This window comes from Mustela nigripes, chromosome 14, assembly GCF_022355385.1.
Source record: "Mustela nigripes isolate SB6536 chromosome 14, MUSNIG.SB6536, whole genome shotgun sequence".
Lineage (NCBI taxonomy): Eukaryota > Metazoa > Chordata > Mammalia > Carnivora > Mustelidae > Mustela > Mustela nigripes.
This window is the reverse complement of record NC_081570.1, coordinates 95,542,552-95,553,375: the sequence shown is the minus strand read 5'-3', so window position 1 is coordinate 95,553,375 and position 10,824 is coordinate 95,542,552. Positions and strand designations below refer to the sequence as shown.

The 10,824-nt window shown below is 50.8% G+C and overlaps 1 protein-coding gene across 2 annotated transcripts; it reads left to right on the top strand.

Annotated features, from left to right (window-relative positions):
* Positions 1-5,270: 5,270 nt before the first annotated feature.
* On the top strand, positions 5,271-8,634 carry ADORA3 (adenosine A3 receptor). Of its 2 annotated transcripts, none has more exons than XM_059374285.1 (2): positions 5,271-5,994; positions 7,507-8,634. In XM_059374285.1, the coding sequence occupies exons 1-2, from the start codon at positions 5,645-5,647 to the stop codon at positions 8,111-8,113; spliced, it is 957 nt and encodes a 318-aa protein (XP_059230268.1). In that variant the 5' UTR covers positions 5,271-5,644; the 3' UTR covers positions 8,114-8,634. The 2 variants fall into 2 exon arrangements, with proteins under 2 accessions (XP_059230268.1, XP_059230269.1); XM_059374286.1 differs by having other exon boundaries at positions 7,658-7,756.
* The last annotated feature ends 2,190 nt before the right edge of the window (positions 8,635-10,824 follow it).

Below are 10,824 nucleotides of genomic sequence, written 5' to 3'. Positions count from 1 at the left end.
GATCAGACCCCCCCTCCCCGACCTCTGGGGCTCAGTGTCTTCTGCTGTGAGCCCAGATGAGTAACGTGGCCCCACAGGTGTTTTGTTTTGTTTTGTTCATTGAGTGAAGTGGAGCGAGCGTGTGAGTAGCTTCGCACACACTAAAGAAAAGCGTAGATACTGGCTTTACTGGAATACTCACAATCTCAAAGTAGAAGCAGCTTCTCAACCTTCTTGAGGCAAGAGGAGTGAATTTAGTACTGCCCAGAAATTCACCACGGGATCGGCTTGAACTTGGGCAGGGGGCAATCTGTTGTTGTTTCCCTTGCCCTCGGTTCTCAATTCCTTCATGTTCTGAACCATCTGAGGTCTCTGGCTAAACGGTGCTGGAAGGGGGTGCCACCAAGTGCTCCCTTCTGGTTTTTCTCTGAGCTGCTTCTCAGCTTGGCGCTCATCCTGAGAGGCTGTGGGAATGTGTTGCCACCTGGTGGTCATTGCTGAGCATAGCGCCCCAGCCGGGGCTCCCCAGTAAGCCTGTCAGACACTTGAAGCTGGTGCTGGGAAGCCTCTAGCCGCTGAGACTCTTGCTTGCTGGGTGCCTACAACCTGGACAAAATTTAGAGTTAGCTGAACTCTTCTCTGGACTCTCTGTTAGGGCCTGGAGGCCTCTGACACGTGCGGTGTCAGTGGGGGTCTGGTGGGTGGCGCGTTTAATCAGGGAGTTCCCCTTTGCTGAGCAGGATTTCCTGTTGCTCCCGGTGCAGGAACCTTGAACTCTCCCTCCCCCTTGCACTGGCTCTGAGTGAGCCTCCTGAAATCAGGCTATAAGGCCTCAGGAATCCCTGGTTCCTTCTTGGTCAAACCCATGTGGATCACTTCCCTAGTATGAAGCCCCCTGGGGACAGCGGCTCCAGATCAGCCCCTGGAGGATGGCTTCTGGAGAGCCCAGCCTCCTGCTGCTGGGCTGAGAGCAGGATAAGGAGGGGAACCAGGAGAGGCCGCTTTCTTGGCCATCTCGCTCTTTCTAAGCCTCCACTGCTGCCTAGCAAGCATGAAGCTCTGTAAAAATATAAGCCTTTGGGGAAGTGGTGATGGGGCCAAGAGGAAGCGAGCAAACTGGTTTTGGGCAACTCTGCCGACAGCCGTGGAGGCAGTGTGAGCCAGCCCCAAGCAGAAGCCACTGCCTCCCACCTGACAGACATCCTGTCTCAGCAGCAGCCTGGGCCAGTTCTCAGTCTCTACAGGTCTCCCCCCTCCCCGGGGTTCCTGGGTGCTTGCTGGGCTCTCCAGGCTTGTCTGGGAAGCTGCAAAGGAGCTCAACAGCTCTCTGGCCAGCCTGTCACGAAATTAAGCAGAACCAGGGCAAGGTTGCCTCCCTGTGGCTGAGCTGTGTCTAGGTGGCTGAGCTGTGTCCAGGTGTGTCAGGCCATGGTTTGGGGTGGGCGAGGCCTTTCCCCCAGGACTCCAGATGCTTTTCCTGTGGTTTAGCTTGACGGATCTTCCCTGGTTCTTGCCTCTTCCACGGAGTCCAGGTTCTTTCAGTGAAACTGACACACACACAGACACCCACTTCTTTCAGGTGGGGAAATTCCCTGAGCCACGTCTCCCTTGTAATTTATTTTATTATTAAAAAAATATATTTTTGGCACTCCGGCCCAGTGAAAGATTTTCTTTCTGTCCCAGAGCTCCCCTTGGAGCCCCACCAAGTGGCCCGTTGTATCCTCCCCCTTTTTGGAACTCAGAGCAGGTGCCAGACCTACAAGGACTCTGTGCTCTCTTCCCACAGTCTTGGTCCCCTCTTCCTTTCCCAGGCGTGAGTTTAGGACGTCCGATGGATAATATGGCATCAACAAGTCTGGGGTTGCCTTGCGCTTGTGAAAGCTTCCCACAGTTGTTCACTTGCCCATTCATTTACTGAAGCCCTGAGCCTGAGTTTGAACGCTGGCTCTGCCACTTCCTGGCTGCGTCACCCGGGGCCAGTTACGTCACCTTTCTGAGCCTTAGTTGCCTCCGCAGTGATTATAGTGTCTATTTCATTGGAGTGTTGGATAAGACCATGAAAGCAAAATGTTCAGCACTCTAGATGGTATAAAGGAACATACTCAACAGGTCCCAGCTGATTTAATGGTCTTCTGTAACCAGTGCCAAGCTGATGCCCTCTGGTTCACTGAGGTGTGTTCATATTCATTCATTCAGCAAAAATATACTTGAGCACCTGCCATCTGCCAGGCTCCGTGGTGGGGCTAGAAATGAAAAATGGAGGTCACTACGCTTCAGGAGCTTGCAAGATCACAGGGGAGAGGGGCTTATAAACACAACATGGGGAGGGGATGTCTGGGAAGTTCTCTTTGGGGTCCCATCTGAGAATACTCTTGAAGGGAAAGTGCTTGTGTTCTAGATGGACGTGAGGAGAAGGGCTTTCTGAGCTGGGTGCACAGGGGAAAGGAAGTGAAAGCTCAGTGGTGCTTGCGGTTTCGGGGGGAGGGGGCTCCAGGCACCAGGAGCTGCAGAAGCTGGGAGACCCCCCCCCATCGTGAAGGGTGGGATATGAGACTCTGCCATTCCAGGGAGGTTGGACTTGATCTGAGGGCTACACGGAGGCTGAGGGGACTTGCATCTGGGTGTGGCTCTGGGGGCTGAGGTGGTCTCTCCCTGAAAGATAAGGGAAGTTACCCAAGAGCAGCTGTGGCATGTCTGTGTGTGGTTGGGGGTGGGGGTGGGGGTAAGCAAGATGGCCATCTGCCCTGGCCTCTCTGTCTTCTTTTCCAGGCTGCCTTCTGGAGCTCCATCTGGAAGGAAATGTTGCCTCAGGGCCAATCTTAGGCCAAAATGCTAAGTAACCGTGGAAACCTGTCTTCTTATCCCTCCAGTCACCTCCCTGAGCAGGGATGGGCTCAGGCCTGCCGTGCTCATGGAGAGGAAATTTCCAGAGAATTCCCAGGTGGGAAGAGGTGGCTAGGTCAGATGCCCTAAGCATGCCCCCTGCCTCTCCTTTCCCCCCTGGGTTATTCTCTCACAGGCTATCCTGCACCAATCACACTGTTCTTATCACTGGTGCTGGGTCACAAAGCCCTCTCCTTGGTGTCTCTAACCCAGCTGAGATGGGCTGTTTCCGAAAGAACTCACCTACCTCCTAAAGGAGGGTGAAAGGGGTAAGAATCTGCAAGCACAGCGGTCAGGTTTCCAGCGCCAGCTGTCCAATCCTTCCCCAATGCCTGGGTCCCCTTCCTGTGGCTGGATCCGTGGCTCAGTTTCTTTCCTGGCTTCTGCCGTCTTACCCTGCGCCCCGTTTCTGGCCCATAACCCCACAGAGGCCCCCATCTCTCTCTCTCTAAGTGCAGGAACTGTCCGTCCTTTGACCAGCTCTCAAACGTGGAGCAAAGCTATGAGGCTGACCTGGAGCGGCCCAAGCCCCCCAGGAATTCACTCCTTCCCCTGTCCTTTCACCCCTACCGGGCAACACGACTCTACAGCAGACAGTCTCTCTCTCACATAGGGCTGTTTGGTATTACCCGGTGGCAAGGGGCTGAAGGGGAGGGTGCATTTTTTTTTTTATTTTTCTTAAGCGCGTTATCAAGATTCAGCGATTGCTTTCCGGCGACTTCTTTCGGTAGCACGCATCCTCCTCGAAATGGCTCTCTGTGACTTCCTTCTCCGGAGCAGAGATAAAGAAAGCAGTTGCAGTAGAAACTTTGATGAGAAGTCACGCTGAGGGCTGGCAAAACTTCCCAAGCTCCCAGGGCGCAGGGATGCGGGCATAGTGAGCGCTGGAGAATGCCAGAGCGACAGAGATGCGTTTGCTGCGCTTTCCCGTCTGGGGCTGGGGGTGGGGGGAGATTCACCCAGAGGGAAGCGGCGAGTCTAGAAGGCATGAACCAGGGATTCAGGATTCAGGGATGGACAAGGACTCATCCCCAACGGCGATGAGGTGGGGAAGCAGAGGACGATGCGGAAGCCGCAGCCCGAGGCATCTCCCCAAGGCCCTGGAGAGGGTGTGTTGAATTTTCATTTGGGTGCTACATAGATTGGTATTTAAGGCAAATGTTATAAACCCTTCAATCCACAGTGCTGGTTCAGGTCCACCTACCCCTTCCTCTAAATCACCCTTTTGGGCAGGACTGAGACACCCATGAACTTCGTGGACCTTAAGTCCCAAATGCTTGTAAGTGTCTGGTTTCCAGAAGTTGCAGCCCAGGTGAGCGACTTCCAGGAAAGCAGGTTTCTTCCTCTTTTCCAGCAGGTGGTGTGGTGGTGGTTGGGGGGGTGGGTCGGGGTGGGGGGGGTATGCCATGTGGGAATGTGAGCCTGTGGCCCTTTCTCTCCTTTCTGCCTGACCGGTCATCCTTTCGTCCTGTAGTTCCTCAAAAAGGTTTGTCACCGGATGGTTGCTGGGGTGAGGGCATGTGAGATGTTGGTGGGTGTGCCCCCCCCCCCCCCCGCCTCCGCCAAGGGAAACATAGAGTCAGCAGATATGCTTCCGGGAGGTGCTGAATTTTCTGTCCTTCTAAGCAGGAGATCTTAGCTTGTTCCTTTGTCAAAGGATCTTTGATGCAAAAGCTGGGTCCCAGCTGCGCCTGACCAAGAGTCAATCCATGCTGCCCAGTTCCCAGGGCTTGCTGCTTTGCACTGTTTTATTCTGTCCAGGCTGCTGTAAATGAATACCAAAGACTGGGTGGCTTACAAGCCACAGAAATTTTCAGTTCTGGAGGCTGGAAAGCCCACGATCAACGTACTGGTAGATCTGGTGCCTGGCGAGAGCCAGTTTCTTGGTTCATGAATGGCTGAAGGGGTGAAGGAGCTCTGTGGGGTGTCTCTTCTGAGACACAAATCTCATGCATGAGGGCTCCATCCTCATGACCCAGGCATCTTCCAAAGACCCCATCTCCTAATACCATCACTTTGAGGCTCAGATCTCAATCTGTAAATTTGGAGTGTGCGTGTGAGGGGGTGGGACACAATCATTCAATCTGTAGCATGGGCAAAGAAACCATAAATTCTGGCTAAGACTGCCACCAAAATCTATTTCTTGCTGTGGCTTCTGTTTGCCTCCTTGTCACAGGATCTTTCTGCGATACTAGCAGAAAGCCAGAATTTTCGAGCCTGTGCTTCTTCTGCCCTGCCCTGCAGAGCTACACTCCCATCTGGTCCCCGAGTGAATGAATTCTGAGCCTTCTCCACGCCGCTCACACCCCCTGGTCTGCTCTTTCCATCTTCTTGCTGAGCGTTCCTGGTCTGTGCTTCCTCTTGGCCCATCTCACTTCCTGAAACAGCCCTGAAGAGTGTTGCTTATCTTGATGGAGCTCTAGTGGCCCTCTGGGGGCAGGAGGCAGAGGCCTCGAGCGTGTCTGTCTGGGGAACTAAGAGAAGCGGCACTTTCAGATTCAACTCACATCGAACTGTCCTCCACGCTTCCGATAGCCCAGGGATGTGTGGCCCACAAAGGGGCAGAAAGTGATTGCCCCTGGATGGGCTCTCTCTAAGAAAAGCAGGGGTCTCCCAGGGAGCGTTCCACCAGAGAAGAGAAGGAATGAGTGAGTCGTGATGTTCAGACTGTCGCAGCTGCCCCTGGACCTCTAGCAAGATGTCCGGCGAGAGCTAGGCTCACCGGGCCACACGGATCCCGTCCACACGCCTGTTGCTTGGGAGTCGCCTTGGGGAGGGCAAGATGGCTGTCAACAGCACTGCCCTGTTGATGGCCAACGTCACCTACATAACCGTGGAGATTCTCATCGGGCTCTGTGCCATTGTGGGCAACGTGCTGGTCATCTGGGTGGTCAAGCTGAACCCCAGCCTGCAGACCACCACCTTCTATTTCATTGTCTCCCTGGCCCTGGCTGACATCGCTGTTGGGGTGCTGGTCATGCCTTTGGCCATTGTCATCAGCCTGGGCATCACCATCCACTTTTATAACTGCCTTTTCATGACCTGCCTGCTGCTGATCTTCACGCACGCTTCCATCATGTCCCTGCTAGCCATTGCTGTGGATCGATACCTGCGGGTCAAGCTCACAGTCAGGTAGGAGGGGGGCAGTGTGGGGCGGTGAAGGGCTGGGACACGGGGCTGCTTCAGTGAAAGCAAATCCAGTCTGGCCTCTGAGCTTGAAAGAGGGCACTAAGCTTCTTTGCACCATTTGGTGTGTGAGCTGGGACTGGAGAATAGCTAAAGATGAGGAAAGCATGATGCATCTTTATTTTTTTTTTCTTAGCGTCTCTTGCTTGATGCATCTTTAATTAGTAAAATATTCTTGAGTTTTAGAAATGAAAGAAACTTACTAGCTAAAATAAGGAGCAAACAGAGAAGAACAGGAGATTTAAAGATGGTTCTGCTCTTTGCAGATGTAGGTTATTTTAAAGTTATTTTAACTTTGCTTCCTCTTCCAAGTTGAGGAGGGGACCAAGAAAAGTTCTCCATTGCCGAAAGTAGTAGCAACCGTTCCTAGGATGATGTGAACAGAACAGACCGCCAAATGGAGACATCTCAGTCCCCAGGTGTCCTGAGCGGCAGTTGGCTTATAAGCCGCCTCTCTCGTCTTGGGGAAGAGATGTGGAGAGGAAGCTACAGACAAGCTTTTGATACTAAAAAGCCCGGGCTCAAAGCCCAGATCTTGAGGTCTGAGCTGGGGCAAGTGACTTTTGTGGATTTGGTTCCTCGTCTTTCCACAGCAGTTAGGATACTCTAAACTCAGACTTAACCTCATTTCCATTTTACCTCTGCCGCTTTAAGCGTGTCAGGGTCACCTGGCTGTTTCTTTTTTTCACCTATAAAGTAGGGACAATAATTGCCCCTTCCTCATAAAATCCCACAGTTCACACGTATAAGGCTTTTAGAAAAATGGCTGCGCCCAGTCTCTGCTCACTCTAGGGTAGCTGTCACTACGGTTATCCTCAGCCAGTCGCCAGCAAGGACATGGGGATTGTCGTAAAACTAGCTTCGGTTTGTTGTGAAATGTGAGTGAGATAAAGTCCGAGTACACTGTCAGTACGTAACAAAATCAGCTTCCTTCTTGTAGTCTGTGAGGTATGTTGCCGGGAAGGTTGGCAGGAGGAGGAATGGTGCCTCTCTTTGGAGGAGTCATTTGAGGTCCTGGAAACACTTCAGCCTCAACTCCACACCTCCACAGACCCCCATATATCGAGCAATAAGTGGGGTGCCGGAGCAAATAGAGAAGCAGGGGTGGGCACAGGTGGAGGGCAGCACGGGAAAGGCAAGAGTTGAACTCATGGCCTGCAGCCCAGCAGCCCAACAGAAACAAGACAGCGCATGGCTGGAAACATGCTCTGAGAGCATCTTGGGTAGGTGATCCCAAGAGACTTGGAAAACTCTTACCTTCCACAAACTGAAGAATTCTCAGGCTGGAAGGGTGCCGTGAGTGTGGCAACATATGTCTAAGCCATTTGACATCATATTTCCTTTAAAAAGTCCCCCAGAGAAGAAAGCTGGAACACCAGCTTTCTCCACTCTGATCACCCCGCTCCCTTCGTAAGCAATTCCTACTGAGAGCTCACCCATTCTCTTCCATTCAAACAGATACAGGAGGGTCACCACCCAAAGAAGAATATGGTTGGCCCTGGGCCTTTGTTGGCTGTTGTCTTTCCTGGTGGGACTGACACCCATGTTTGGCTGGAACATGAAACTGACCTCAGAGTATGACCGAAATGTCACCTTCCTTTCCTGCCAGTTCCGTTCTGTCATGAGGATGGACTACATGGTCTACTTCAGCTTCTTCACTTGGATTTTAATCCCCCTGATTGTCATGTGTGCCATCTACCTGGACATATTCTATGTCATCCGAAATAAACTCAATCAGAACTTTTCGAGCTCCAAAGAGACAGGTGCATTTTATGGACGGGAGTTCAAGACGGCCAAGTCTTTGTTTCTGGTTCTCTTCCTATTTGCTTTGTCCTGGCTGCCTTTGTCCATTATCAACTGTATCACCTACTTTCATGGTGAGGTGCCGCAAATCTTTCTGTACTTGGGCATTCTGCTCTCCCATGCTAACTCCATGATGAACCCTATTGTCTATGCTTATAAAATAAAGAAGTTCAAGGAGACCTATCTTTTGATCCTCAAAACCTGTATGATCTGCCAGTCCTCGGATTCCTTGGACCCAAGCACTGATCAGACTTCTGAGTAGTTATCCGGCAAAGATGACTCTTCTCTCCATTGATCTTCGGATTCAGCATCAGTAAACACTTGAGGACCTATCCACCTGAGCCACGGCCTTTCATGTCCTTAATTCCTTCTACTGAGGTGGGAAGCGTTTGACTGACTGCCTCCAGTTGTACCTCCCCTAACATCCCTTCCTATAATCCAATTGTTTTTCCTGTCTTTCTTCTCTAATTCAATGTTCTGGATGCCTGACTTGAGGAGAATGTTCTATGGTTACTACTACCTGTGGTTGCTCCTCCCCAAACAGGAGAAGTCATGGAATCTGAAGGATGCCGTGTGGACTTAGTGATGAAAGTTCCCGGTCCCACTGGACATGGGTGTGGTGGTGACTCAGTTCCACTCTTCATGGCACCAGGCAGAGAAACCACAACAGCAGAGGCTGGGGAGATGGCAGGGACAGAATGTCACAAAGGGGCACTGAAACTGCTGAGTTCACCTGTAATTGTGTTTGAGTGAATAAAAGATGACCGCTAACTGTCCTGTAACTCTTTGCTGAGGGTCAAGGTCATTTGGGGTTCGCAGACCCAGCTGGCTACTCTTGGCACTCAAGCTGCTTGCCACTGGGAACCATGCCATGTTCACCTGTTTGAACTCTTGGCCTCTCACCCCTTGCCCTAGAACACCCTGCTCCTTCTTCCTGGGCTCATAGGAGCATTTGCCAACTTCATGAGTCCGTTTGTCTATTGTTAAGAGAAGGATCAAAAGAGGCAGAAAAGAGACACGGGATATCTACTATTTGTGGAGTGCTGTCTATGTGCTAAGCACTTTCCAGACATGAGCTCTTCTGATCCTGACTATCTCTGAGGTCGGTGCCACCATTATTGTCCTATCCATTTTGCAGAAGGAAAATGGAGGCACAGAGAGGTTAAGTAACTTGTCTATAGTCACACAGTTAACAAGTAATGTGTAAAGCCGAGATTTAAACTCAGCCTTACATTTCAGGAGAACCCAAACTCCTCACCACCTATTCTCAGGCACGAGGAAGGACTTGTCACTTCTCCAAAGGCCAAACTCTCGAGTTCACCTAATGGACAATTACCAGATGCAGTCCTTGTGTGCTCAAGGACTCCTGGATCTTTGGGGAGGTTGCCCCTAGGTACTGTCACGGATGTCTCATTAATCCAGACACCAGGCAGGGACAGAGTCCCAGTCACATACTTTCAGCACCAAATGTGGCTCCATAGATTCAAGGGGACATCAGAAGCACTTCATAGTGTACATAATTTACATCCAAATTTGCAACTGTGGACTCTCCCCAAACAATGAATGTTTGAGCCTAATGAGAGCAACAAGATGGGGATTTCAATTAAACCACTTCAAAGAGGGTAAATGTACTTCAGATTTTTTTAAAAGTAATTCTTAGCCACTTCTGAAAGTTTATCCTGACGGCAAGCTTAGGCCATATCCCATTAGTCATATTTATCTAGTTAACATTACATTTCATTTCAGTGAAGTTCCTCACTGCTCCCCCCACCCCCCGCCCCGTCACTATCTGAGAAGTCTGAAGACTTACGTCTACTTTCCTACTAATGCCAAGCTGAGTTGCTTGCTGACCTGCCCACTTTCCTGCACTGCTCACAATCGTATCTTAAAGGTGAACGACCAGGACCAGTCTCCATTGTCCCTGGAGGTATGGCAGGCCACCTTCATCTCGTCAGTCTCCCCTTCAACATTTGGGGATCTTTGTTCTCTAAAAATCCAAGCGCGGACCCCAAACCACAATTTTTTTCTTAATGGCATCCTGTTGTTTGAGTTAAGGCTTCTCCCCCAAACCCCGAATTCATGGTTGTGCTTAGTTAAAATGCCCCTTTCGGATGATGCCCTGGGTTTACCGTGAGGCTTCTGGTGACCCTGGTGTGTGCTTCAGCCCAGAAGGCATCTTTGCCCAGTTGGATCCTTGAGGGAAGTGCTATTTCGTTTTTTTTCGTCCCAAACAGAAGCACTTCATAGTTTACAAGCAATCTCTGCTGGTTGCTATAGCAATACTTAGCACCTGCTCTTTAGGGAAACCACCAAAAAAGGGACCACTTCCCTCAAAATGAAACAGCGGTCTGTCCTGTGTCATTCGGTGTCATAAGATGAGCCGTAGTCTCTGAGTCTCAGAAAAAAACCTGTTTTCCCCTCTCTTCTCTTTTTGTCCTCATCCTCCCCCGTCTCTCTCTCTCTCTTTCTGAAAGCCACTGCTTAGCAAACCCACGGGGGGTTTGCAGGGAGTTGCATTTATTTATTTATTTTTTTAATTTTGTTTTGGTCAAATGAGAACATCCTGAGCTAAGAGGTTCCACCAGCCCAGAAGAAAGCCTTAACGCAAGAACGCCTTTTGGAGTGGACTCCGGAAAGATGAACCAAGACTCCCCGGTGAGGAGCTCTGGTAGAAGTGGCCGAGCTCCACTCCAGAATTTCAGGCTCAGAGATTAGTGTTCTTGCAGCCTCCCGGAGCCCATCTCCTGGCTAGCTCCCTTCCACAGGGCCGCTGAGGGTGGCTGCAGGATTTGGGGGCTCCAGGAAGAAGGGGAAAAGATTATACCCAGACAAAACTGAAGTTGGCTTCCTCTTCCTCTGTATGAATTCACTGGAACAAACGCAGATGTTGAGTTTATAGACTTAATTTTTTTTTTTTTTTATCAAGTCTACTGTGGGTAAATGAAGACCAAGTCAGAACGAGCAAAGGCTACT

Excerpts from the sequence above, each read along its gene's own strand:
- ADORA3 (XM_059374285.1), top strand. The coding sequence starts at position 5,645 with ATGGCTGTCAACAGCACTGCCCTGTTGATGGCCAACGTCACCTACATA. Across the intron at positions 5,995-7,506 it reads CGGGTCAAGCTCACAGTCAG|ATACAGGAGGGTCACCACCC; the intron begins GTAGGAGGGGGG and ends CCATTCAAACAG.